A 25,556-nucleotide genomic window follows, 5' to 3' on the forward strand; every position below is an offset into this window, starting at 1 on the left:
TATCAGTACTGATAATTTCCTTAGAATTTTATGCCCAGAGAGGTAGAATTCCCTTTTTAAAAAAATTTTGAAATGAAAAATGAAGTTTCTATGAAAACAAGTCTATGGAATTTAAGGAACATTATCCCTTAGTCCAGGCTACCTTGATCCCTCAATCTACCTTGGGTCAGGTCCTCTACAACCTGGCTCTTTAGCTTTCCTTTTAATTCTGTGACTTCCCCATATCCTTCCAATGAATTTGTTTTTTACTTGATTTAGCCACAGTCAGTACTTGTGGTTTGCAATAAAAAACCCCTACTTGATATAATTACATATATCCCAACCAGGTTTAACCTTTACAACAACTTTAGAGGTGAGGTGAAAAAAACACATTTCCAGATGTTAAAGTTATTGATTTTGGGTTGTATAAATAGTTAATGGCAGAATTAGAATACACATTTGAAAGTGTTAGAATTTTTGTCTTCCTATCATGTAGACAAAATCATAGAAGACCATTCTTCAGGGCCACAAGTTGTTTGACTCTAAGAGATAGCCCAACCAAGAACCTTCCTTGTAGTCCCACTCACTACAACCATCCACCCCTTCATTCACTTCACAAATACCCGAATACAACTGACGCTTGAACAACATGGGTTTGTACAGCACGGGTCTACTTATAGGTAGTTTTTTTTCAGTAAATACTATAAATGTATTTTCCTCTTATGATTTTCTAAATAACATTTTCTTTTCTCTAGCTTATTTTACTGTAAGAATATAGTACATAATAAATCTAATATACAAAGTATGCATTAATTGACTGTTTATGTTATTGGCAAGACTCCAGTCAACAGTAGCTTATCAGTAGTTAAGTTTCTTTGGAGTCAAAAATTATATATGAATATTTGACCTTCTGGGGAGTCAGCGGCCCTACCCCCAGCAATGTTCCAGGGTCACCTGTATGTAACAGGTGCGAGGTAAGCACTAAGAGAATAAAAGCTGGTTCAGCCAGTCACATCCCTCAAACTGCTCACATTGCTCTGAAAGCTGATCGTTCAGTTAATAGACTTAAACAATGCTGGAATCAGTTAAATTTAAGCAATATGGGGGAAAACCCCCCAGAATATAATATAAAGCCATATAGTTCAGACAGAATAAGAATAATTCAGCTCATTAAATTAGAAACAGTTTCTACTCAATTGAAACCTTCAGTAAGGTAATTCTTCACTGTAATGAGTTCTAGAAACACACAAAGAGAAAATAGTTATATTTCCAGTCTTTAAAATGAACAAAATAAGGATGAAATAATCTGGTTTTTTTTGTTGTTTTTTTTTTTGTTTTTTTTTTTGTTTTTTTTTGTATTTTTCTGAACTTGGAAACGGGGAGGCAGTCAGACTCCTGCATGCGCCTGACCAGGATCCACCTGGCACGCCCACCAGGGGGCAATGCTCTGCCCATCTAGGGCATCGCTCTGTTGCAACCAGAGCCATTCTAGTGCCTGAGGCAGAGGCCACAGAGCCATCCTCACTGCCCAGGTCAACTTTGCTCCAGTGGAGCCTTGGCTGTGGGAGGGGAAGAGAGAGAAAAAGAGGAAGGAGAGGGGGAGGGGTGGAGAAGCAAATGGGCGCTTCTCCTGTGTGCCCTGACTGGGGATCAAACCCAGGACTCCCGCACGCCAGGCTGACGCTCTACCACTGAGCAAACTGGCCAGGGCCTAATCTGGTTTCTTAATTCCAATCCTTGGCTCACCTCCCTCAAGAGTTCCTTCTATATCTGCATACCAAACAAATATATTCTTTAAATTAACTTTTATTTATTACTTTTAAATATTTTAAATATATTGCTACTTTCAGTGAAAAACTGGTTACCTATAAATAGAAAGTGCTATGAAAATAAACACAGTGATACAAAGTTTAATCAGAAAGTTGTGAGCCTGACTTGATCTGCTCCTTGTCACAAAGGAAGATAAGAACTACTCAGTAGGTGTTAAAGACCTACTAGTTCTGTGCTAGTTTTTTTCCTGGAAATAATCCAAAGGATGGAAGGAGAACCTGAATAGAAGTAGTTTTCTCATGACATGATTCAGTGCTATTTAACAATGTGTTGGTGTCCCACCAAACAGCCTCTTGCCAACCACAGTGTTTCAGAGACTGGAAGACACACAGTGAGCAGGGAAATATGAGTGTATTATACGTGGAAGCAGCTTCTAGGTCTGTATCTGCCATTTTTATTCATTCACTCATCAACTAATATGCACTAAGTACTTCCCATGTGTCAGTTACTGTGCAAAACTGGGGGATCCACTGGTAAGACCCTCACTTCAAAAAGATAGTAAACTAGGTAAAAATGAAGACGATCATTAAATAAGCAAACCTAATAAATGCTAAGTGTTAGACTCACAGGGAGAGAAGCCATTTTCTGGTCTGAAGAGGCCTTCCATTCATTCAGAATTTCTAGAAGTCTAATTGTCTACTTTGAGTTGCCAATGATTTTTCATTTCTCTTGCTGAGTGAGCATCAGTTGAAACATAGCTATCATGTAAGGAATGGCAATCAGTAGGGACTTGAAGAGCAGAGGACAGCAGAGCGAAGTGTGCTGGGACTTGGAAAGAACACAGGTGTCAGGAAGAATGCTGGGACCACTCCACTGCCTGGCTCTTTCAGAAAACCGAGGCCCAGGGTTCTTCAGAGTTAGAAGCTAACAGATTTAAACTGCACCCCCTGAAAGCCAGTCCAAGATTCTTTGTACTACTTGATATATTAAGAGTTAATGATATTTAGTTTTTCCAAAAAGATAATCTGAAGTATTCCAAAGTAAATAACTACCACTGCTCCCAAAAGAAAATGAAATGGAGATTATGGAGTAGACAGTACAATGATCACATTTTAATTTTTTTTAATTTATTCATTTTAGAGAGGAGAGGGAGAGACAGAGAGAGAGGAGAGACAGAGAGAGAGAAGGGGGGAGAAGCAGGAAGCATCAACTCCCATATGTGCCTTGACCAGGCAAGCTCAGGGTTTCGAACCAGTGACCTCAGCATTTCCAGGTCGACGCTTTATCCACTGCACCATCACAGGTCAGGCCAATGATCACATTTTAAGAAAGGTTGAAAGGGGATACATTTAAAGACCAATATAGCACATATGATGGCAATGGAGATAAATTGTTGGAAGAGCCATATTCAAATACTTTTAATAAGAAAAACTTATGGTCAGATTAGCATGAAAATATGAATGGCTTATTGTGATTCTCAAATCAGCTTTAAAGCTGATCAGCGTAGAGGGCTTCCACTATAGAACTATATTATGTGGCAGGAGAGACTTATATTTCTCTCTTAGGCTCTCTGGGACTACTACATTGAGAATTCTTGGTAAAGCCCTGAGAAAAGGGAAAGCCCTGGAATCATTTCCAGCCATTTCTAATCTTTATGGATAGTAATGTATTAAAGTGGCTCTTTTGTTCTAATATTGATCATATACATTTTAAAAAGTCAATGATGGCCCTGGCCGGTTGGCTCAGTGGTAGAGTGTCGGCCCGGCGTGTAGAAAGCCTGGCGTGTAGAAGTCCTGGGTTCGATTCCCAGCCAGGGCATACAGGAGAAGCGCCCATCTGCTTCTCCACCCCTCCCCCTCTGCTCCCTCTCTGTCTCTCTCTTCCCCTCCTGCAGCAGCCAAGGCTCCATTGGAGCAAAGTTGGCCCCGGGCACTGAGGATGGCTCCATGGCCTCCGCCTCAGGCGCTAGAATGCAACGGAGCAATGCCCCAGATGGGCAGAGCATTGTCTCCTGGTGGGCATGCCAGGTGGGTCACCGTTGGGCACATACGGGAGTTTGTTTGACTGCCTCCTCTCTTTTAACTTTGGAAAAATAAAAAATAAAATGTCAGTGGCTTTGAAACATTGTATAAAAGGTAATTTACAACATTCTCCAATTTGTAAAGTTGATAACTACTGGAGCACATTGGTTAAAGAGGAAATCCAGAAACATTGTTTGTTTGTTTGTTTATTTGTTTTCTTGTTTTAATTTCTCCCACAGAATATCATCAGGATTACCCTGGGTATGAAATTTGGGAATGGAGGACAGTGATTTTAGTCAAATAAGCATATGACTAAATTCTACTGTATAGGATTTTTTGGTAGCTCTGGACCTGGATTATTATTTAATTATACTGTCTTTGTATTTATTCCTGTTCTTGGCTGGTCAGTACTGTTTTGCATTCATTCTAAACTTACTGTTATTTAGAATTCACTTTTCAATAACAATGACACATTTTATTAAAGTATGACATTCAACTCAGTTGTATTAAAGATTTTCCTAGAGAATCCTAAAGATATTGTGTTGAAAGTAAAAATATAGGTCATCTTGCTATCTAGATTCTTGAAATGAAACCATTTAATTGGCTGACCCAGCTTGCAATGACATGCTAAACTAACCACGTTGATCCTTCCATGAGAATGAAAACTAATAAAATGTAACATACCTGTGAAGCTTGAGAGTGATAGTTCCATACACAGTAGCAAAACCAAGCAGACGGACCCATCGTAGGAGAACACAGCGGAATGTGCTCGGCTCAAAGTAAAGAATAACAACCTGTGGGACAAGAAGAGAGAGAACCCTTGAGCATCAACTGATGACTCACAGACTAAAATCAGTATTGCAGAATCTGATGTTCAATACACAAAAATTCTAACACAAGCACACATCCATTTGATTAAAACTTTAAAATATTATTTTGATCATTCATTGTTTGAATCAGAGAGCTATAGTGCCTCCCTATGGTTTTCAAATCAATTCTAAATTCTCAAATTCTAATTTTCAGGAATTTGTATCAACTGTCTCTAAATCTTGGGTATGCCCAAACTTAGTTCTCTTTATTCCCCAAGATGGGCCCACCAGGGAAGCTTTTGTGCCTTTCCATCTTCCTTGTTCCCACCTCCACACTTCTAGCAACACCTATGCCCTGCCCAAAGTAGCCCAGAGAGGATATCTTGTAATGCACACTCCCCAAACAATCTAACACTCTGTATTTATTCCTTTACTTAATACTGGTTCAATTACCTCACTAACTTCTTGCCTCTTACTCCAGAGCTTTCATCCAACAAACAATAATTAAGCATTTACCATGCGGCAGGCACTATCCCAGATGCTTTGGGCTCAAAAGCCAGTAAGAAGGGGAAGAAAGACACGTACACAGAAGCTGCGATAAAGTAGCACAGGTGCCGTGAGAAACTCCTGTGCAGGTTCAGTGGGACACAAAGGAGCAGCGGCCAGCTCCGGGGGAATGGTCAAAAAGGCATACGCGGGGTGGGGCAAAAGGAGGTTTATATTCCTATGGACAAATAATAAAATAGTAATGCAATTATCAATAAATGATAATCCAGGAATAGACTTGGTTTTATGTACTCACAACTGTAACCCTCCTCTGCCCCGCCCTGTGCATGCAGGGCACTGGATGTAGGACTTTTCAGAGCACGCTGTGTGGTTTGGAGCGAGCCCCCATGGACTAGGAATGGGCGGCCCTGCGCCAGGAACCTGAGACACTGCCAAAGGATGAACGCTCTGGAAAATGTACACTTAAGACTGTTCTGCTTGGAGCAGCTGGTCTGAACTGATTCTGCTGAAAGCAAGGGCATCATGACAGAAAAATACACCCACTCCCCAAACCCAGAGTGTTTGTTTGGTTTCACATCCCAACGTATTTGAATTTAAAAAATCTTTTTTTTCATTTTGAGAGAGAGAGAGAGAGAGAGAGAGAGAGAGAGAGATAAGGAGAGATAAAGAGAGAGAGAGAGAGAGAGAGAGAGAGAAAGTAAAAGGTGGGAGAAGTGGGAAACATCAACTCACAGTAGTTGCCTCCCGTACGTGCCTTGACCAGGCAAGCCCAGGGTTTCAAACCTGTGATCTGCGCATGCCAGGTCGATGCTTTATCCACTGCGTCATCACAGGTCAGGCCCAAAGATTTGAATATTGAGAAATATAAAGCACAAGTGGGGGACACGGGGTGGGTGCTGTAATTTCCCGCTGACACCTTACAAACAGTGCCCCGTCTCCAGCAGAAACAGGAATGGTATTACCTGAAACTCTGTGCTGGTGTGTCTCATATATATATGAAACTAAGTACTGTCAATATCATGAGCATTGAAGCCTCAAGGAGTGGGGACACTACTGGACAAAAGTGTCAAGAGAAATAAAAGAAAGGTAAAATATAAGAATGGATAGAAGATCATGTTGCTTTGTGTACATGTAGTATTTGTCCTTAATTTTCTAATTCGCTAGCTCTGTGCTTAACATACATATAAATATAAAAATTTAATCTACCAGAAAATTGTTTGGGTTTATCCCAAAATTGATATAAACTCCCGCTTTTTTTTTACTATTTTCACAAAACAAGTTTAAATTCTGCACCTCTGTGTTGTCTTAGCTCATATGTTTCTGACAGAGTTCCTTTTTACAAGAGCCCACTAGTAATGATGGGCTCTGCAAAGTAAGCTGTATTAATCACTAAGGAGTCTGGGCTGAAGGAAGAAGAGAAAACTTTGGGGGAAAGCAAACAGAAAAGCTGAAAGAATTGTAGGGGCTGAGGGAGCACAGGCACTCCTCAGCACAGCAGAGAGAAATGACAGAGTGTAACTAGGGAGACAGGGACCCACAGCCGAGAACGAGAAATGGCATTAGCACCATGGCTGCCCGGGGACTGTAATATCCTGGGACTTACTGTGAAGTTTTCTACTGCACACCAACCAGTGAATATGGGAAGGTGAGAACTACAATACAGAAATTGGCATATATATGTGTTTTATTTTGAAAGAAAGAATTGCTCTTAAACTGTTAGAACCACAATACAGCTTCCAAGTTTTATTTCACAGATGCTAGAATTAGAGGACTTCTTACTGTAGATGAAAGAGTGAGTTGGTCAGAAGTGAAATAATTGTTTTTTAGCATCCATGGATGAGATATACATTTAAAAAGTAAAAAATAAAAAAATAAAATTCTAGTGAGCTTAATAAAACAGCGTGAGAAACAGTTCAGCAAACAGTAGAGCAGAAACTCTGATTTTGCATTGTGGGGGTCAATGCCAGTTCTGGATGCAGTCTCCCTGGCTTCCAGTCCTGGCTCTCTTCTGTATTAGCTGCGTGACTTTGACAAATTGCCTGACCCCGCCTTGCTATGCCTCAGTTTTCCCACTTATAAAATGAACATAACAATACATGGAACAGTTTTAAAACTTAAATGCGGTAAACACAGTGTTTGGTGCAATGAGTATTCAATAAGTGTTGGCCAATATTATCAGGAGAGCTGATTTATGTATGCTTTGCTCTAAAAGCCCCATTCTCACTACAGTATAATTACATAGCAGCTCAATAAATTCTTTTCTGATCACTGAGGTCACTCCTTTTGTATTTCTATAATAATTTTTTGACTGCCTACTTTTTCAACCTTACCTTATAGTTGTTTGTATGAGTGTCTCCTTAAATCAAATGTAAAACCAAAGTAGGCATATTTCATATATTCTATGTGCTTTACACACAAAATTTAGATACATTAAATTTTGGGTCAATGATTTATTTTAACTGATTTAATAAAGTAAATGTTATCTTCAATATGAACTATTTCAAAAGTCCAGTCAGGGTTCACTAAGCACTGTGATTCTAACTCATACATTCACTATTCATTTACTCTATGAGAGCAGTTTCTAGACTTAGAAGCCATAAAAATAAAAAAGAAGTTATAATTTAAAAGAATCAATACTACATGTAAATGATAAAAAATAATGGCATGATCAGACCAAATATTTATACAGCACTGCTGCTTAGACACTAATCATTTTTTTAGCAATAATATTCACTTAACCCTCATAATCCCTTATGAGGTAGGGATTTTTATTTTACAGAAAAGCAAGAAAGCATGAAGAATTTAAGTGACGTGCTCAGGTCACACAGCTAAGTGTCACAGCTAAGATTTGAATCCAGGCAGTTTGGCCAGGACTTAATGCTCATGAAGAGCTCCACCGTTGTCCCTCTATGAAGAGTTCTACAAGGTAGGGGAGATGACAAAGGCTCTCATACTGTGAATCTGATCATATTGAGGATTCAGAAAGGAAACTACTCTCAGTGGGAAAAAAAGTTAACCTGGAAGGTTGGGGTATTTGGGCAAGAGCATGAAGGAAAGACAGATTTAAGTTTATAAGAAGGGGAAGGGAGCCCAAGACAAAAGTCTAGTTGTGAGAGAGCTTTAGCATGTGGAGTATGTATTTGTATAGAAAATAATACAATAATAAATAATAATATAAAAATAAACTGTGTTTCAGGTACTCACAACTGTAAACCTACTTTTCCCCACCTTGTCTTTAGGATCTAAATACTTTACTACACACATTTTAAATATTAAGAAACTAATGAGATTAACTAATTTGCCCATGGTTATGAAGATAGCAAATGTTTAAACCAGAACTCATAATATATTCGTATTTGCTGAAAGGGCTGCTTGAGGTTTATTTTCAAAATACATATTTCAAAGGGAATCTTCCCCCATTCTCTCCAATACTAGAGGTTAATAACAAATATAAAAATATTTTACCTAATGTATGAGAAGCAGGATATAAGGGTAGCACATCTGTCAGTAAGAAACCTAAGGACCTAAAGCATGCAGCATTGCAGAAATAATGAGCACAAGGTACACATTGTAGGTAGGTGGAGGGCGTAGGGAGTGAGAGAAAAAGAGACTGATTCAGGATCATCTGGAGAAAGTGTGTCATACCCAAACCACCAGGTTTCTTTTGTCTTTCACATCCCTGTTGGGAAGTCACCATACTTGGCCTGAAGGTTTGCTTCCCTTTCTCCTTGAGAGGAAGGCTCCAGTGTGGAGGTCCATGGTGGATGAACCCCTACATATGTTTTAAGGATTTGGTTCTTCAATTCTGGAAATCTTTTCAGATGCTTACAAAATACAATCAGCTGATCTTAGCAGTGGAGTTTGTCTTCTTAGTCTTTGCCTCACTGCAAACAAATTTGTACAGATTATCCATCTATTTCATCATGTGAAATTTTTAAAGCTAATTCTGAAGACAGCTTGATTGCCTGTGTTCTCTGGATACTGAATATAGCTCATGGGGCAGAAGAGAGAACCACAAGAGAAAAGAATATTAGGTTTTTAAATATACACAAAATGGAACATTATTTTTAATAGAAAAACTTTCTTTTGCAAATATATACACAACATCAACAGATAGAAAATTAACCTCTACTGTGGCTTCTCATTATACAAGGTCCAGTGATTTTAGAAGAGGAACGCTTTGAAAGTAAAATGGTTGAAAGCCAGCATAATCTGAAGCTGCTCCCAACCCTCGGAGGGTAAAAGGTCTGAGGCTCTTGTTTCTGGCCTGATACTGCTAGGATCTCAGCCACAGTTTGCAGTGGTTTTGAATACTGCTGTGCCACCTTCCTAACTGACTTGCCAAGAGTTATTTGTCTCAGGTCAGTGAAATTGGTTGTGAATTACACCACTTTTATAGGTGGATGAGGTAATGTCTGCTTTGGGGTTTCTATTAGTATGTGTGTGTGAACAGTTTTATTGACTAAAAAAAAGATTACTGGATAATGGGAGCACAGTGATGAGACTTTTAGTGATGAAGTGGTCCTTCTATAAGGATCTGAAGGACTTCTGGGACTTTACAAACTCTCTCTGCTACATCTACAATATTCTTCGGCCTTGTACAAGGAAAAGTCTCACTATTAAAGTATTATCCATACCACACATTCCTCTAAAGTTCATTGTGCTCCCATCAATTCTTAATTCAAAAATTATTTTTATATTTGTCACATTTAAATCAACAATTTGTTTAGTCCTCTTATACATGTGTCTTCAAATAACGACAGAAAACCAGTGTCTGAATATTGTTAAGTTGAAAACGGGGAATATAGAGAAAGGAAAAGAAAGAGACAAGGTGAACTGAGTGTCCTTAAAGCAGTAGAAGAGCTACTGTTACGATGGGTAACAGCAGGGGGAGCCTGCTAGATTAGGTGTCTATTGCTAGATAACAAATCACCAGATAACAACACACATCTATTGTCTCATGGGGTCAGCAACCTAGGTATTGCTGGTCTCATGGCCTCTCACAAGGCTCTAACCAAAGTATTGATCAGGGCCGGGGTCTCATCTGAAGGTTCAACTGGAAAAGAATAGTACATTTCCAAGCTCATGTGGTTGTTGATGGGATTTGGTTCCTTGAGGGCTGAGGACATTGAAGCCACTAGTCCTTCTTGGCTCTTGGTTGGAGGCCACTGAATAATGTTGTTCAGAGGGTAAAAATAATTTGAGTAAAAAGAAATGAAAAATATACCTAAAAATAAAGAATGCAGTTAATAAGTGGAAAAATGAATGCTAAAAAACAAAACTGTAATGATTCATGAAAATAGTAAAAGTAAAGTATGACATACAGGTACCAGAGATTGAAAAACTATGTCAGACAGAAGACACAGCCATAATTGTGGGGAAAATTAGAAGCCAGGACCCAGACCAGTGGTCTTCAACTCTGACTTAGCATCAGAATCACCTGGTGGGGAATTAAAACCTATGAAAGCTCAGGGGTTCCTATTGAAAACTGGTTCAGTAGTTTCAGGGCTCAGCCTGAATAATCTTCCTTTGCAAATGTTCTACTGGTGATTTTGATTTAACAAGATTTAAGAGCGGCGGATACTATACAGTTTACAGCCCAGAAGCAAGCCACCCACAGAGCTGTTACAGCCACAGCTCAGACCAAGGCAAGGTGAGGAGAGTATCTGAGAACTAGTTCAAATGCAGTAAGAATTCTATTTCCAGAAAAATGTTCTATATATCCATGCATACAAAATATGCAGATATATGTCCAAGAATATTTGCTATAGCATTCTTTGTCATAGCAAAACACTGGAGACACTCTCAGCCTGGAGGGGATGGCTTCAATAGCAATTCATGCTATATTTGTACAAAATGGAAAACCATGACATTTAAAATAATTAAGTGGATCTTATTCTGTTGCTGTAAAAAATGTCTTTAAGAGAAATTGTTAAATAAAAAGAAAGTTTTAAAACAGTAATAAAATGTCATTCTATTTGTATATGTGGAATAAAGGAATTGCTGGCTGAACACTCAATGGACCTTTAAGATATTTACCTCTGGGGTGGGTGGACTGGAGATAGAGGAGGCAGGGAGGGAGAGGGGCACTGTTACTGTTAACATGCATACTTTGGTGCTGTTGATTTTATTTTATTTTTTACAATAAAAATATATTTCTTTTATAATAAAGGAATGATAAACACATGAAAAGATTCTAACTCACTTATTATAATCAATATAAATGCCTTGCTCTTAAAAGGGTGTGTGGAGGGTTGTTGCTGATAAGTATTAGGGATAAGAGAGCAAAAATGTAGAAAGTGGCCTGACCTGTGGTGGCGCAGTGGATAAAGTGTCGACCTGGAAATGCTGAGGTCGCCAGTTCGAAACCCTGGGCTTGCCTGGTCAAGGCACATATGGGAGTTGATGCTTCTAGCTCCTCCCCCCTTCTCTCTCTCTGTCTCTTTCTCCTCTCTCTCTCTCCTCTCTAAAAATGAATTAAAAAAATGGAGAAAGTACTATAGCTAATATCTACAAAGTGACATTATATGGAGGTGACAAGATATAAAAGAAAAAAATGACAAGAAAGAAACTGGAGGATCTAAAAACCCAAGACCTCAATAAAGAAATAAAGGTGTGGTCCTGGCTGGTGGCTCAGTGGATAGAGCTTTGGTGTGGCATAAAGATGTCCTGGGCTCAATTCCTGGTGAGGGCACACAGGAGAAGGGAACCATCTGCTTCTCTTCCCCATTCTCTTCCCCCTTCTCTCCCTCTTCCCTTCCCACAGCCAGCGGCTCAATTGGTTGGAGGATGGTCTGGGTGCCAAGGACAGCTCAGGTGGTCTGAACATAGGCCTCAGGTGCTAAAAATAGCTTGGTACTTGAGCATCAGCCCAAGACAGGAGTTGCTGGGTGGGTCCTGGTCAGGGCACATGCAGGAGTCTATCTCACTATCTCCCCTCCTCTCACTTAAAAAGAAAGAAAGAAAAAATGAAACAAAGGTGCAACAGAGGTCACAAAGAGAGATTTGAAGTATAGCATTTTGAGAAGAAAGGAGAAAAAATGAAGAGGAGACATAATACACAGTATAAGATGATTGCAAGCAAGAGATTTTTTTTTAAAAAAGCCAAGAACAGAATACACAAAACACTTGATCAGTGTGCCATTTTCTGGTCCTGAGGTGTTCCTTGTCCCTTGGTAACAGCCCATCTGTTTATCTTAGCTTTTTGGACCATCCTTTTCACTAAAAGTCTTGCATAGACTATTCTTTGAAAAAAAAAATTGTCTTTCTATTTAGAACTCAAAGATTCTTCCCAAATTGTTGGGAGTTGGGAAGGACGTGTACAGAACATACAAAACAATAGGTTCTATAAACCATAACTTAAACTTCAAGTTTTAAAAAGTAGGCCCTGGCCGGTTGGCTCAGTGGTAGAGCGTTGGCCTGGCGTGCGGGAGTCCCGGGTTCGATTTCCGGCCAGGGCACACAGGAGAAGCGCCCATCTGCTTCTCCACCCCTCCCCCTCTCCTTCCTCTTTGTCTCTCTCTTCCCCTCCCACAGCCGAGGCTCCATTGGAGCAAGAATGGCCCGGGTGCTGGGGATGGCTCCTTGGCCTCTGACCCAGGCGCTAGAGTGGCTCTGGTCGCGACACAGCGACGCCCCGGAGGGGCAGAGCATCGCCCCCTAGTGGGTGTGCCGGGTGGATCCCAGTAGGGCGCATGCGGGAGTCTGTCTGACTGTCTCTCCCTGTTTCCAGCTTCAGAAAAATACAAAAAGAAAAAAAAAAAAAAAGTAGTTATTCCAGCTATAGTCATAACCCAGTTTCAGAATTGGCCTGTCAATCTTAAGCCTCCCTCTATAGAGTGACTACTCCAGGATCAGCCTTCAACACCCTGGTCAGACATGAGCATATTCTTCCTGAGAAGCAGAGGTGAATGGTGAAAGATTACAGAATTGGGAGACACGGTGACTGCTGCGCCCCTTCATAACTGCAGGGCCTTGAGAAGAGCATCCTGCCATCTCCTTCCATCCACAAAGCTAAGTTAGTGATTCCTACTCTCCCTCTCCCAGCAGCATGGAAAATGGGTTGAAAGAACGAAGTCAATTAAAATAGTCTAATCGTTTCTCTATAGTTATGTCTTATAGAGTGATGCAAAATCCTTTTTACTTGTTTTAGGTAAGCATTCTGTGATTCTCCCCAGCCTCTTTAAATGCCCTTTCAATGGCAAATGAACATAAATCACATCACACTCCTGAGGGAGTGCTTTGCCAGCCTGATTCAGTGTGAGTCAGTTGTCGTCTTGCCCCTTTGGAGAGGATGGCGTTCTCATTATTCAGTTTCCAATGATAGGGCTGAGAATATCTTAAAAACCCCTGGGATGTGTCAGTGAGCAATAACAGAGGGATTTTCTCACCATATTTTTAATCCTATTTCTACTCAATTTCTGCAATACTGTGTTGACCATATAATCATTACCAATAATACAATCAATCTGTCCATGGGAGTTTTACTGCTTATCACATGCTTAATTCTTTTCCTGAAGTGAAAAACTTAGGCAGTTAAGTCATTTCGCCAAGATGACACAGTTTAAATATGATAAAGGTGAAATTACTCTAAATTGTCAACATTTTCAAAGAATGTTTCCTCTTCTCTTTAATGAAAAATTGTATGGTCTTCAAAAGTTGCATTTCTTCTTAATTTTTCTTTTTAAAGATTTTATTTACTGATTTGAGAGAGAGGAGATAGAGAAGGAGAGTGGAGGAGTGGGAAGCATCAACTTGTAGTGATGTGAGAGCAAGCCCCCTCCTCCCTTGAGAGGGGAGACACCAGCAGAATACAAGGGAAAGGAGCCAGCAGGATAACTGAGTTGCCAGTTATAAATTTACTACATCCCATAGTTTCCTAAACGATTACTTGGAGCCACTTGCAACACCAAGCAAGAAAAGTAGGATCTGTATGTAGCTATGATCAGTGATCTGGAAACCCCTTACTCCTTGCTGACTCCACTGAAACTCCCCCTCCCTTCTCCTTTAGTCCTGGGAAACCTTAAACAAAGGAATCATGTGCCCATTGCTTGGATACTGTAAAGGTATATAACCTGTAAGAAAATCTAATTTGGGGAGCTTGTGCTTTGGTGCTGCTATTAGTCTCACATGCTCTCCGAATACTAATAAATTCTCCTTCCTCTATTAAGTTGGTTGAGCATCTACTGATATCCTCTGTCAGGTGTCGCTTCCTGCAACAGCAGTAGTTGCTTCTTGTATGTGCCTTGATCAGGCAAGCCTGGGGTTTCAAACTGGCGACCTCAGCATTCCAGGTTGATGCTTTATCCACTGTGCCACCACAGATCTGGCAAAAGTTTTTTTTTAATTTTTTTAAAAAAAATTTTTATTTAAAGAGGTGACATTGATCAATAAGAGCACATAGGTTTTAGGTAAACATTTCTATAGCATATGAACTGTTGTTTATGTTGTATACCCATCATCTAGTCATATCATTTTCCGTCACTATATGTTTGTTTCTCTTTACAGCTAGTGCTCGACTTACGACCACGATTGGTTCCGACAGACTGGTCATAACACGATTTGGTCGTAAGTTGAGTAGGCTATATGTACAGTACTGTGAAATGATGTTATAAAAATCTTTAAGTTATATTTTATCATAATTTTCTTTCATTATTGTTATATATCATAATTTTCTTTGTTCATTTTATGCCATTTGTATCATCTCTACACCATTTTGTTTCTTATTTTTACATTCGTCAGGTTTAAGTAAAACACTGCATTACCAGTACAACTGGTTTAATATTTGCAAAGACAATTTCCTCTTGGTAGACATTTTGGGAGGGGTTTGATGAAGAGTATCCAAGACACAAAACACAAATTGCTGTACCGAGTCTGGGATAACAGTTGAAATGGTGCACGTGGAGGTGGTGGTGCTGCTGGAAGCTGGTGTGCACTGTCGTTCGCCTAGCTGAGCAATGCTTGCACTGCCAGACGCGGAGCAGTCATGGCTAGTGATTAAGGTCGTAAAGTTGAATGGTTATAAGTTGCATAGGTCGTAAGTCGATCAATATTTGTCTTTCCTTTTCCCGACCCCTCTCCTATCCTTCCCCTCCCCCTAGTAACCACTTCACTTTTATCTATGTCTATAAGTCTCAGTTTTATATCCCACCTATCTGTGAGATCATATAGTTCTTAGCTTCTTCTGATTTACTTATTTCACTCAGTATAATGTTCTCAAGGTACATCCATGTTGTCATAAATGGCAATATACTACTCAATCATAAGAAAAGTTGCCTTTCTTTATTAGTAAAAGTCAAGTTACTAATTACCCCAAAATCTAAATATTTCAAGTTCAGTGTTTTTCATACAATTATTCTTCTATATGTAGAGACAGACCTTTTCCCTTTGAAATTCTTGCAATATACCCCCCACCTACCTATCTCTACAAGAACTGAGTTCTAAGGTATTTCACATGCACAGAACCTTCTTCTGTCAACTCTCGCTATCAACCTCTGCATTTCCATGCACTCTACTCTCACAATTCCTCCCCCTCCTATACTCCATTGTCTTACACCTCTAGTTTTGCTCAGACTAGAGCAAAGATATAGAACACATATTCCAAAAATTTATATGGAACCAAAAGAGAACATGAATAGCCTCAGCAATCTTGAAAAGGAAGAATAAAGCGGGAGGTATCACACTTCCGGATATCAAGTTATATTATAAGGCCATTGTACTCAAAACAGCCTGGTACTGGCATAGAGCAAATTTACATGGCATGTCTGAATCACCTGGAAAGTTGGTATCACCCAGAAAAGTCATCTTTTGGACTGTAATCCACAGGTTCAAGGCCATGGAAACTAAAAGGTTTTTTTTTATCTTAAGTGAGAAGTGGGGAGGCAGAGAGATAGACTCCCACATGTGCCCCACCGGGATCCACCCGGCAAGCCCCCTATGGGTGATGCTGCCCATCTGGGGCTATTGCTTCATTGCTTGGCAACCAAGCTATTTTGGCACCTGAGGTGAAGCCATGGAACCATCTTCAGCAGGGGCCAACTTACTTCAACCGAGCCATGGCTATGGGAGAGGAACAGAGAGACAGAGAGAGAGGGGAGAGGGGAAGGGTAAAGAAGCAGGTGGTCACTTTTCCTGTGTGCCCTGACTGGGAATAGAACCCAGGACATCCACACACCAGGCCAACACTCTACTACTGAGCCAACAGGCTAGGGCACAAAGAAGTTTCTAAGATTGCTATTTGCTTGCTACTTTAAGAACACCTTCATATCAGTGAATGCATGTTAGACTACATATTTTGCTAATGGTTTTCTATCAGAATACAAATATAGTATCTCATCTTGCTTAGACACCACTTTTGGCTTTCTGTTTTTTTATTAGACACTATTTACATTGCTCACAATGGCATACAAATTCCCCTTCTTATATGCCCTCACCATCCTTTAACCCTCTCTTCCAATACATTCTAATATGTATCCATGTTCTAGCCATGTGGAATTTAGTAGTCTTAAACAAGCACAAACTTCCCTAACTCCATGCTGGTGTTTGTGCCATTATCCTGGAATATTCTTCTCCTTTTTCGCCCAACCTCCCTACTAGTTATTCCTGAGAGCAAATATTTACTTCTTTCTGTAACCTTCTCTGAATTACAGGGTAGTAGTCCCTGTGCTTACAGAGCTTTTTGCTTATACTGTACCTTCACTATGGATTATGATAACATTTTTAGATACCTCTCTCCTCCTTTGGGCAGGATACTTGATTTATGCTTGTTGAATAAATGGAGTAAAAGTGTTTTCCATTTAGGAATCATCAACTCCAAATATAGATGCCTACTTAGGTTTAGAGAACCAAATGAACTAAGATAGACTCAAAATTCTAAGAATATGTCCAAGTCACAAAGGAAAGGAAGAGCTGTTGGAATAACCTTTGGTAAAAGTTGCTGCATAAGATTTGCCACTACATATTCATAAGGCAGATGAAACTAGGATGTTTTGCAAATACTACAGTTTAGTTTTAAAGGTGTCCTTAAAAAATACATTATTAAAAAATATTTTTCTTACTAATTGTCAAAATGCCTAAAATATCTACCATTAAAATAACTTTTTACAGCTTCTAAAGATTCCTACTAAAATTTCTATGAAAGGGTTAGAGTGATGACAAGGGACTGAAAGCCACTTAGGACAGGATAAGTTCTTGCAGGAACAGGGTGGGGTGGGGGTGCTTTGTTGGAAAGCAGAAGGGAAGAAAGAAATCACTCAGGCACAGTCTAGTGCTCACATGGGGAGAACACAGTGAGACAGGCTTCCTGATGCCGTGAAGAACTGGCACTGAGTGTGGAGAAGGTTTGGTACTGATGCAGGAAGAGGTGCTGGAATGAGCCTCGGAGAGAGACTGAGGAAGGGGAGGGGCAGAGCCTTGTCTGTTTCCTATAACGATGTCTCACCTTTTTAGGAGTGTTGTCACATCAACATTGCTTAATTTGATCAAGACCTCACACAGGCTTTAAATATGCATTTACTTCCTCTGAATATGTGCGTATTTATATGAATAACTCAGACACATAGTTTCTTCTATGTATGTTTTTACCTTTCCTGCATGTTGCTGTCTCCCTAACAATAAACAGAGTGTACTTGCTGCAGGGTCTGTCTGCGGGGAAGTGGGGCCAAAAGCTTCAAAGGCCTGTTAGATGGGCCTCCTACTTTCCACAGTGTCTAGTCACCTGCTAAATTCTGTGGATTCTACATTTGTAATAACATTTCATGACTGTATATTAATTTGTGCTGTTCTTGAACTTCATAGAAATGGCATCATTAAGTGTGCTGAGACGTGTGACTAAATGAACATCAACCCTTTGGTGTAGTAACCAGCTTCACATTGCATGATAATAATCCAAGGACTCGGGAAAGCCTTTCCAACTTTTCAAAAAATTTCCACATGTGTTATCTCATTTTAGAAGCTACACAGTTACCGTTCCACCATGGTTCAGAGAGGGAGATGGCCCAGAGGTGAGGAGAGAAGGCGTCACAGATCCACAGTTGCCACCCAGCCTCCTGACTCTCACCCTACAACCTAAAATGGAACTATGGAGATGCTAGAGCTGTCTCTAGGATAGCATCCTACGTGTGCTATCGCAGTAAGTGACTAAAGGCTTGATTGTTACTTACACTTCGGCTTGTTGCCTTAATCAGCTGTCCTGACAGCCAAAGGCTCTACTCTTTCCAGCTCAGCTCAATGTTTGGCAGGACTCTTTAGTACTATGTATCTCTTTATCTTGTGAATGGTATTTAAAACTACAGACATTGACTGAAAATAATAAAAACTTTGCCATTTGCACACCACACAAATTAATAAATGTGATAGCTTTAGCTTTCTTATCAACTTCCCTGGGTTTTAAATAAAACTTAAAACTTTACCCATATCAATAGAAGCTTCCTAACTCCCCTCCAGAGTCCCAGTGTCTCCGGCCTTCTCCAGAGGCAAGAGCTAAAATGAATCTGCTGTGTGCACATCCAGGACATGTTTTCCTACTTTGGTTCCACCTGTGTGTATTCATAAAGAATATAGAACCTTGTTGTGTATTTTATGTATTTGTAAAAACTCCATGTAAGTGCTAAATTGTATGCTAGCTTTTGCATTTCACAGGTATGCCTTTATAGTGAATTAAATTAAACTAGGCTAATTCCACCAAGGCAAAGTTAAACTCAGATCTCTTTTCTAATCATTCATTTTCCCTCAGCTGCTTTATCTCATTACTAAAGCCAAGGAGAACCTGAAAAAAGTTGGCATTATCCTCAACATGGCTACAAGAAATAAGGAGGCCTTATCTCTTTTGGACACTCTCTTTTAGTGAAAAAGTAAGTATATAATTTTCTTGAAAACAGTACCCATGTGGTACCCATGTGATTTTCAGAGCTCTTTAAAAGCCGGTAACCTGTTAGATACCTGGACCCTGCCAATTCTGGCCTCCAAGTTACAGAATAACAGGATTAACAAGAAATAGTTGTAAATGCTCATTTAAATATTTCAGGCATTTTCTTAAAACTGAAAAAGAGTTACAGAAGTGAGATACCCTTATACCAAATGTCTCAATTCACAAAGTATAAAACTGAGACTCAAAAAGATTAAGTGACTTGTATAAAGTCAAGCCGTTAGCCAAACCAGGACTATATTCAGGTCTTCTGGTTCCTAGTTCATGCTCTTTACACACTAGTTACTGGTTACTAAACTGGGCTCAGTGGAGGCATCCCAGGGGATACTGGAGAAGAGTGAATATGTTAGTCTCTGGGCCCCTTATCTCCTTTCACCCAGAGTGCCTCAACTTTCAGGAGTTGTTGCCATCTTCTCACAGCTGTTACTAGTCTATATATGTGGGAGACTACAAGTAGCAAAGCTCTTAGCAAGAGGCTAAGTTCTTTCCCCCACTCCTCCATATTGGCATTAAGCTGAGTATTTGCACTCATCCCATTCCCCCACTTCACTTGCTTGCTTAAGTTGCTAGAAGCAATTAACATGCTCTTCCTCTCACCCTTTGTTTGTTCTGATGTTGGTTGATTTCAGTTATGCAGGGTGGAGGGTTTCTGCACTTGGGAGAATTCTTGGGTTGCCTTGGAGATGTGTGACTTTGTATCTGAGACTTTCTTATTTGGATATGGCTATATAATAAAGCAAACTGGGGGCTGTTTTGCTCTGTTCTTGCCATCAGCTTGCAGAGGCCTCCTGATCTGATCCTATTTCTCTTTAAGTTTATTTTCTTCATTCTGAGTTGTTCTCTTTCAGGACCTGGAATTACTAGTTGAACTGGTTTGTGGCACATATAGGATACAATCACTCTTTAAATGCATGTTGGGAACAGTTTTCACATGAGCTATAATTAGTCTGATGGTTGCTGCCATTGCTTTCACATCATCAGCAAGACATCATTATTTTTGCTAAGCTCATTTGGTGGAGTCTCAAATATACATCTGAACACCTGAATTATACTGGGCCAAGTTACCAAGTAATGTTGTTATCACCTTTGTATTCATTTATGTATCATGCTACAACAAGTAAGGAGGAATTTATAACATGACTATTTTGGTCTAGTTAAAAATGTAAAGCCCTGGCTAGAGCACTGAGGTCATCAGTACGAGGCCAAGGTTGCCAGTTTGATCCCAGGGCACCAGTTCCTCCAGGAGGGCACCAGTTTGAGCCCTGTTCAAGGTTCAACCCTGGATATTCCCTGGTTCCAGCCCCGGTTAGGGCACATATAAGAAGCAATCAATAGCACAACCAGGTGGAGAAGCTGGTTGATGCTTCTCTCTTGCTCTCTCTCACTCACTTTCCCCCCTCCCTCTCTCCCATCTCAAAAAAAAAAAAAGTAAAGCTTCTATATAACATTATCTTTGGAAATAATTTACCTTTATTGAGCCCTGGCTGGTTGGCTTAGTGGTAGAGCATTGATCCAGCCTGTGGGTGTTCCGGGTTTGATTCCTGGTCAGGGAACTCAGGGGAAGCATCTATCTGCTTTTCCACTCTTCTCCCTCTTTCTTCTCTCTCTCTCCTTCCCTCCTGCAGCCATGGCTCAATTAGAATGAGTTAACCCTGGATGCTAAGGATGGCTCTGGTTGCAATGGGGCAAGGGACCCAGATGGGCAGAGAATTGTCCCCTGGTAGGCTTGCTGGAATTAGGGACACATGTGGGAGTCTGTCTCTGCCTGCCTCCTCTCACTAAAAAAAAATTTAAAATTTACCTTTATAGGATATACATTTTTTAAATTCTCCTTTGGACTATTTTATCAAATAATGGTACATTAGCGAACACTCTTCGTTGTCCTTCCAAACAAAACTCCATTCTCCATTACCAAAAGAACTCAGATGCTATTTAAGGGCCTGTGGCAAACTTCATTTTCCAAAGATGAGTACATTGATCTGTGTCCCATTCCACATACTCTTCTTACAATGTGATGTTTATATGTCTCCTCAAACTTTGTAACTACTTTGACCAATAGAATATGCTGGAAGTGATGTTATGGGACTTTAGAGATTAGGTCATAAAAAGCAATTCAGCGTACACTTGCCTCTCTCTTCCTTTGGATGTTTGCCTTTGGAACACCATCACCATTTTGTAAGGAAGCCAAGCATCCACTTGGAAAGTCCAAGTGTAAATGTTTCAACCACACCTCCAGCTATTATAGTCACCTAACCAATACTGAACATCAGTGCCAGACATACAAGTAAGAAACCTTCAAAAAATTTTCTCCAAAGCCTTTAGGTTTTCAGCAGAGGTTGCAGGCATTGTGGAATAGAAAGAAACCTTCCTGCTGAACCCTGTCAGAATTCTTGACCTATGGGTTCCATAAGCATAATACATGGTTGTTTTATGCCACTAAGTTTTGAGGTAATTTGTTATGCAGCCAAGCAACTGGAACAACACTACACAGTAAAGTCCATGATATTCAGGGGCACTGACTCTGTATTTACCACCAGTGATGGGCTGTAATTAAACCAAGCAAGGGGTTCTCAATCAGGGGCAATTATGCCCACATGTGATATTCAGAAATGTCTGGAGACATTTTTGTTGTCACAACTTGGGTGGCAGTGCTAATGGCATCCAGTGAGTAAAGGCCAAGAATGCTGCTAAAATGCATAGGACAGCCCCTCCCTTTCTCCAGCAAATAATTATCTACCCAAAATGTCAACATTGCCACAGCTAAATTAAGTCAACCAATAGCTTTGGGTATGTAGACCTTATCAATTGATAGTTACATGTAAAAAAATTCTTAAAAGACTTGTCAAAAGAAAAAAAAGATGCTAGTGTTTTATTAAAGGGGGTTAAATTATTAATATTGAATTCTAAACATTAAGATAAATTTGGAGACCAAAATTTTCAAAAAAATACCAATTCTACTCCCTTGTCTGACATGGGAATTTGGGTGAAAATTTGTAGCTGTGATAATACTGTTTTCTATTTCTTTAAAAAAAATTCTTAAAAATTTCTGTAATAAAGAAGATTAAAGAAACCTATACATCAGAAATTATGGCCACATTCTATGGATATACAAGTGGTACCTTGAGATAAGAGCAGATCAACATAAGAATTGTTTTTAAGATATGAACTGCGACTCGGTCCGTATTTTTGTTCGAGATACGAGCAAAATTCCGAGATACGAGTCATGATTTGCGAAGCTGCCGCTAGTTGGCGTGTTGGTGCACAGGTCCAGTATCAGCAGCACAACACCAGCATCTTGTTCTTTCTCACGTTACCTGCAGAATCAAGTCGAATCTCACGCACTGTACTCATTCTTCCATCATTTTTACATTTTTTACTAACTTTTTTTGTGTGCTATCATAGACCAAAGAAAGTAGGTATAAAGGGCAATGGTGAGAAGAAGAATAGAATGATGTCGATAGAAGTAAAGCAAGAAATAATAGAAAAACATGAGCATGGTGTATGAGTGATTGAACTGGCAAGGCTGTACAACCGCAATACATCTACAATTTGTACCATCCTTAAACAAAAGGATGCCATCAATAGCACAAATCCAGCGAAAGGAACTACAATTCTGTCCCAATTAAGGACAAATATTCATGAAGAAATGGAGAAGCATCTGCTGGTGTGGGTGAAAGAGAAAGAGCTGGCAGGAGATACAGTGACAGAGACTGTAATATGCGAAAAGGCACGTATTATTTACAGCGACTTGAAGAAGAAAGAACCATCAACCTCAAAAGAGGCAGCAGAAGATACATTTAAGGCAAGTCACTGCTGGTTTGAAGATTTCAAGAAGAGATCTGGCATCCACTCGGTTGTGAGGCATGGTGAAGCTGCGAGTGCTGATGTTAAGGCAGCTGAGGAGTACATCACACATTTTGCTGTGCTTATTGCAAAGGAAGGCTACATCTCCCAACAAGTGTTCAACTGTGATGAAATAGGATTGTTTCAGGGAAAAATGCCTCGGAGGACTTTCATCACCGCAGAGGAGAAGAAGCTGCCAGGCCATAAACCCATGAAGGACCATCTGTCGCTTGCATTGTGTGCAAATGCTAGTGGTGACTGTAAAGTAAAGCCACTGCAAGTGTATCATTCCGAAAATCCTCGAGCCTTTAAGACTCACAAGATTCTTAAAGAAAAACTGCAGATTATGGGGTGTGCCAATGCTAGGGCATGGGTTACGTGGCAGTTTTTTATTGATGAGTAAATCTCGTCTTTGGTCCTGCAGTGAAGAAATATCTTCAAGTAAATAAACTCACGAGGAAAGCATTACTAATCCTTGATAATGCTCCAGCCCACCCACCTGGTCTTGAAGATGACATTCTCGATGAGTTCAAATTTGTGAAAGGCCTCTACCTCCCACCCAACACAACTTCAATCTTGTAATGTATGAATCAGCAGGTCATTTTCAACTTTACACAAGGCACTTGTTCCGCCGCTGCTTTGAGTTGACCGAGAATACAATTCTAACCCTTCGAGAGTTTTGGAAAGATCACTACAACATTGTGATATGTTTATGCATTATTGACTTGGCATGGCAAGAGGTTACAAGAAGAACCTTGAACTTAGCATGGAAAAAGTTATGGCCTGATGTTGTTGCAGACAGGGACTTCGAAGGATTCTAACCAGAGACCGAGACCGAGGTAGAAACGTTGGAGGAGATTGTGTCTCTCGGAAAGTCGTTGGGTCTGGAGGTAGATGAGGGTGACGTAAATGAGCTCGTCGAGGAACATGAGGAGGAACTCTCAACTGAGGAGTTTAAGGAGCTACAGATGATGCAACATATGGAGCTTCTGCAAGAGATTAGTAGTGAGGAGGAGGTAGAGTCGGAGGAAGTGATTTCTACAAGTGAAATTAAAGACATGCTGGCAATGTGGGAGAAGCTTTCAAGTTTCATTAAAAAAAAACACCTAGAAAAAGTTTCAACTGGTCATGCTTGAGCACTTTTTAATGATACTTGTTTGTCACATTTCTGTAACATTTTAAAAGGCAGGCAAAAGCAAACCTCTTTGGATAGCTTTTTATTCAAAAGTCCTGCAAGTGAAAGTGCTGAAAGTGCAGCCAAAAAGGCAAAAACAGGTGATGATTAAATGAAAAGTACGTAATGTTAAGCTTAGGTTAAGTTTAAAGTTAAGAAAGTGCATTTTTTTACAATTAAGTTTCTGTGGTTTCATTTTAAGTAAATAAAGTGCAGTTTTAGTTTTGTTTAAAGAAAATGCAGTTTTAGTTTACATTTAGTGTTAAGAAAGTGCAGTTTTAGTTTACGTGTCTACAGTGCCTGCATCCCTTCCTCCCTCCCTCCTCCTCCACCATTCACCTTCGTTAGCTGCACTCGGCTGTCTCCAAGATAAACTAAATAACACGTTTTTCTTTTATTTCATATATTTTGTTATGCATTGGTAAAGTATACATGTGTGTTTCTTAATTAAAAACATGTCTTTTTTCATAATTTAGGATGGTTTGGGGATGTTTCACAGGGCTGGAATGGATTGAATATATTTCAGTTATTTTAAATGGGAGAAATTTGTTTGACATACAAGTTGACTGACTTACAAGCTCAGTTACAGAACGAATTAAACTCGTATCTCAAGGTACACTGTAATTTTAGTATTTTAGGTTCTTTTTCTCTGTGTATTTAAATCAACTGACCTAGGTAATAATGTTTAGATTGGAATTTGAGATTTCTGAAAGTAATATTTGAATAATTTTGTTAGACGAAAAGCTTTAAAATTTCCCTTTACCTTTTTGACATAACGAAATGACTCTAGTAGTTTTACCTTAAAAAATGTGTTTGGGTAATAACTATCATGTCAAAAATTGTTGCAATGTAGCATTTAAAAAGATTTCCCTTGATAGAGTATATCCTTTCCTCATTTGTGATATATATAACTTGCCTTAAAGAATGCTATAAACATTTTTAGTCAGATTTATGTTTCTATTTTTTTTGTTAGAATCTGTAAAGCATGTAATTGGTTTTCTTGAATTGAACAAAAACAGAACATGAAAATTATTGCTTTGTAGCATATGCATTTGGCCTCTCAATGACTCATATCTATAGAAGGTGTTAGACTCCACACAATTTTATAGAGAAATATTAGCTCTGAGTGTGTGTATTTCCTGGCTTCATCTTCACTCTGAAGGGAGGTGACTTTTTAACCAGGCTCCTCAGCTTAGTGCAGTAATCTTTAGCTCTGATCACACATTAGGCCTTTTTGTCCTTCATGCAATGGTCAGGTTACCCCTGCACTCTCTCATGATATTAGGAATGTCATGTGACATTTGGTCAGGAACTCTAAGAGCCAGGATGTGTGCTTTGCCACATTCTTGTCTCCATCTGTCCTTATGGCCAACAATGTTTCCTGTAGTTACCTGGGTCTCAGAATGGGGACATAAAACAAGCATGTGGGCCAGAGTCCCTGGCTGATGCACAACAGATGTAAAGCATTAAAATCAAAAGAGATCTTTTTGTTTTAAAGTATGGAGAGTTTGGGGTTGTTCATCACCACA

At 39.7% G+C, this 25,556-nt stretch overlaps 1 protein-coding gene across 1 annotated transcript in view; it reads right to left on the minus strand.

Annotated features, from left to right (window-relative positions):
* Window positions 1-25,556, minus strand: part of GPR158 (G protein-coupled receptor 158) — a 509,338-nt gene that overhangs the window by 62,087 nt on the left and 421,695 nt on the right. The window contains exon 6 of the mRNA XM_066385278.1: window positions 4,455-4,564. Coding sequence (XP_066241375.1) covers window positions 4,455-4,564 — 110 coding nt within the window. The remainder of the gene's footprint in view (window positions 1-4,454; window positions 4,565-25,556) is intronic.

Source organism: Saccopteryx leptura, chromosome 5 (genome assembly GCF_036850995.1).
Source record: "Saccopteryx leptura isolate mSacLep1 chromosome 5, mSacLep1_pri_phased_curated, whole genome shotgun sequence".
Taxonomy (NCBI): domain Eukaryota; kingdom Metazoa; phylum Chordata; class Mammalia; order Chiroptera; family Emballonuridae; genus Saccopteryx; species Saccopteryx leptura.